The sequence below is a fragment of the Microtus ochrogaster genome, unplaced genomic scaffold (assembly GCF_000317375.1).
Source record: "Microtus ochrogaster isolate Prairie Vole_2 unplaced genomic scaffold, MicOch1.0 UNK130, whole genome shotgun sequence".
NCBI classification, from domain to species: domain Eukaryota; kingdom Metazoa; phylum Chordata; class Mammalia; order Rodentia; family Cricetidae; genus Microtus; species Microtus ochrogaster.
The window spans coordinates 100244-101536 of record NW_004949228.1 but is presented as its reverse complement, the minus strand read 5'-3'; the positions used below and the strand labels follow the sequence as shown (position 1 = coordinate 101536).

Below are 1293 nucleotides of genomic sequence, written 5' to 3'. Positions count from 1 at the left end.
ACCGCATTATATATGTCATAACTCTCATCACTAAAGGCCATGTCAAAAGTCTGAGCCTTTAGCCATTGCAATGAGGCATTAGATAAGCAATACTTCAGGGTCTTACACATAGAACCTGAGACTTTGCAGTTCAAGTTCATCCACTCCAGCCTGGCCAGAAATTCGTCTGTGTATTTGAGAGGGTTCAATGTCTGGACAAATGTTTTAAAATTAGAAATCTCAGCATGATGGTGTGCAAAAGTTATTTTCCCATTGAATGAATCAAGTTGGAAGTCATTCTTAGTTGTAGTGCCATCCCACTGTGAGGTGGTGACCCATATTCTCTGTAAACCTAGAGATTGCCACCTTCTAAAGGCCATAGCTAGAGAACTCTCTGGGTCACCATAAATGATAACCACATTTGTGGATGATGTCACTATTTGGTTATAATAAACTTCAACTCTTGACAAGAATAAATCCATCTTGACTGGGATCACACTCACAAAGGCAAAGCAGACTGTAATTTTTTCCATCTCTCCTCTTAATTGTGTGAGAAATTGAGTACCCTGATCATTGTCTGAGATGGCCAGTCCAATCCAGTTCCAGTTGAAGTAAAGCATCAAAGATAGCATGGCCAGGGCTAAAGATCTGTCTTTGACAGCCATCTGATGCAGAGAAGGAAATTGTTCACGATTGCTCAGAGTGGGATGGAAAGGTCCATAGGTAATCTGAAGGACCTACAACACAGGGAGCAGCATGAGGCAGCACATGTACATAAGAACTTGTAAAGGCATTTTAGGTCAAGCGTTTTTTAGAAAACTCCTTATCTGTTAGTTCTTCCCTCATCTCAATTTCAAAAAGGGAAATGAGGCCCCAACACAAATGAATAAAACCTTGAACGACATTGTTTAACACAAATTTGACAGTAGTATCCTCCTCATAATCTTCTTAGCTTCTATGATTATAAGAGTAGAGTTAGAATTTCTTGCAAAGTTACAACACAAAATCTCACCTGTTGAGGTTTAAGGAGGTTGAATATGATCCCAGTCTTCATAGATTTTCCCAAATTTGGTCCTGTAAGGACCACGATACACATAGTCTGTTTATGACAGATATAATTAGGGGGCAAATCACGAACATCTTCAATAAAGTGAAAGTGACTATCTATTTGTGTCCTAGTTGCACAACCACCCTCTGGACATCTAAATACGAATGATGAATTTGGTAGAACATCAGGGTTCCTGTTGACTTCATCCATGGAAAAAGCTAAGGCCAGTAAAAACTGGAAGTATTTAGTTGTTGTTCTGTAAAAGG

The 1293-nt window shown here is 39.3% G+C and overlaps 1 protein-coding gene across 1 annotated transcript in view; it reads right to left on the bottom strand.

Annotated features, from left to right (window-relative positions):
- Nucleotides 1-1273, bottom strand: part of LOC101989844 (vomeronasal type-2 receptor 116-like) — an 11199-nt gene extending 9926 nt beyond the window's left edge. Inside the window, 2 exon segments of the mRNA XM_013355437.2 lie at nucleotides 1-716; nucleotides 992-1273. The exon segment at nucleotides 1-716 is cut by the window's left edge and continues 2 nt beyond it. Of these exon segments, the coding sequence (XP_013210891.1) occupies nucleotides 1-716; nucleotides 992-1237 (962 nt within the window). The 5' untranslated portion in view covers nucleotides 1238-1273.
- Between the last annotated feature and the right edge of the window lie 20 nt (nucleotides 1274-1293).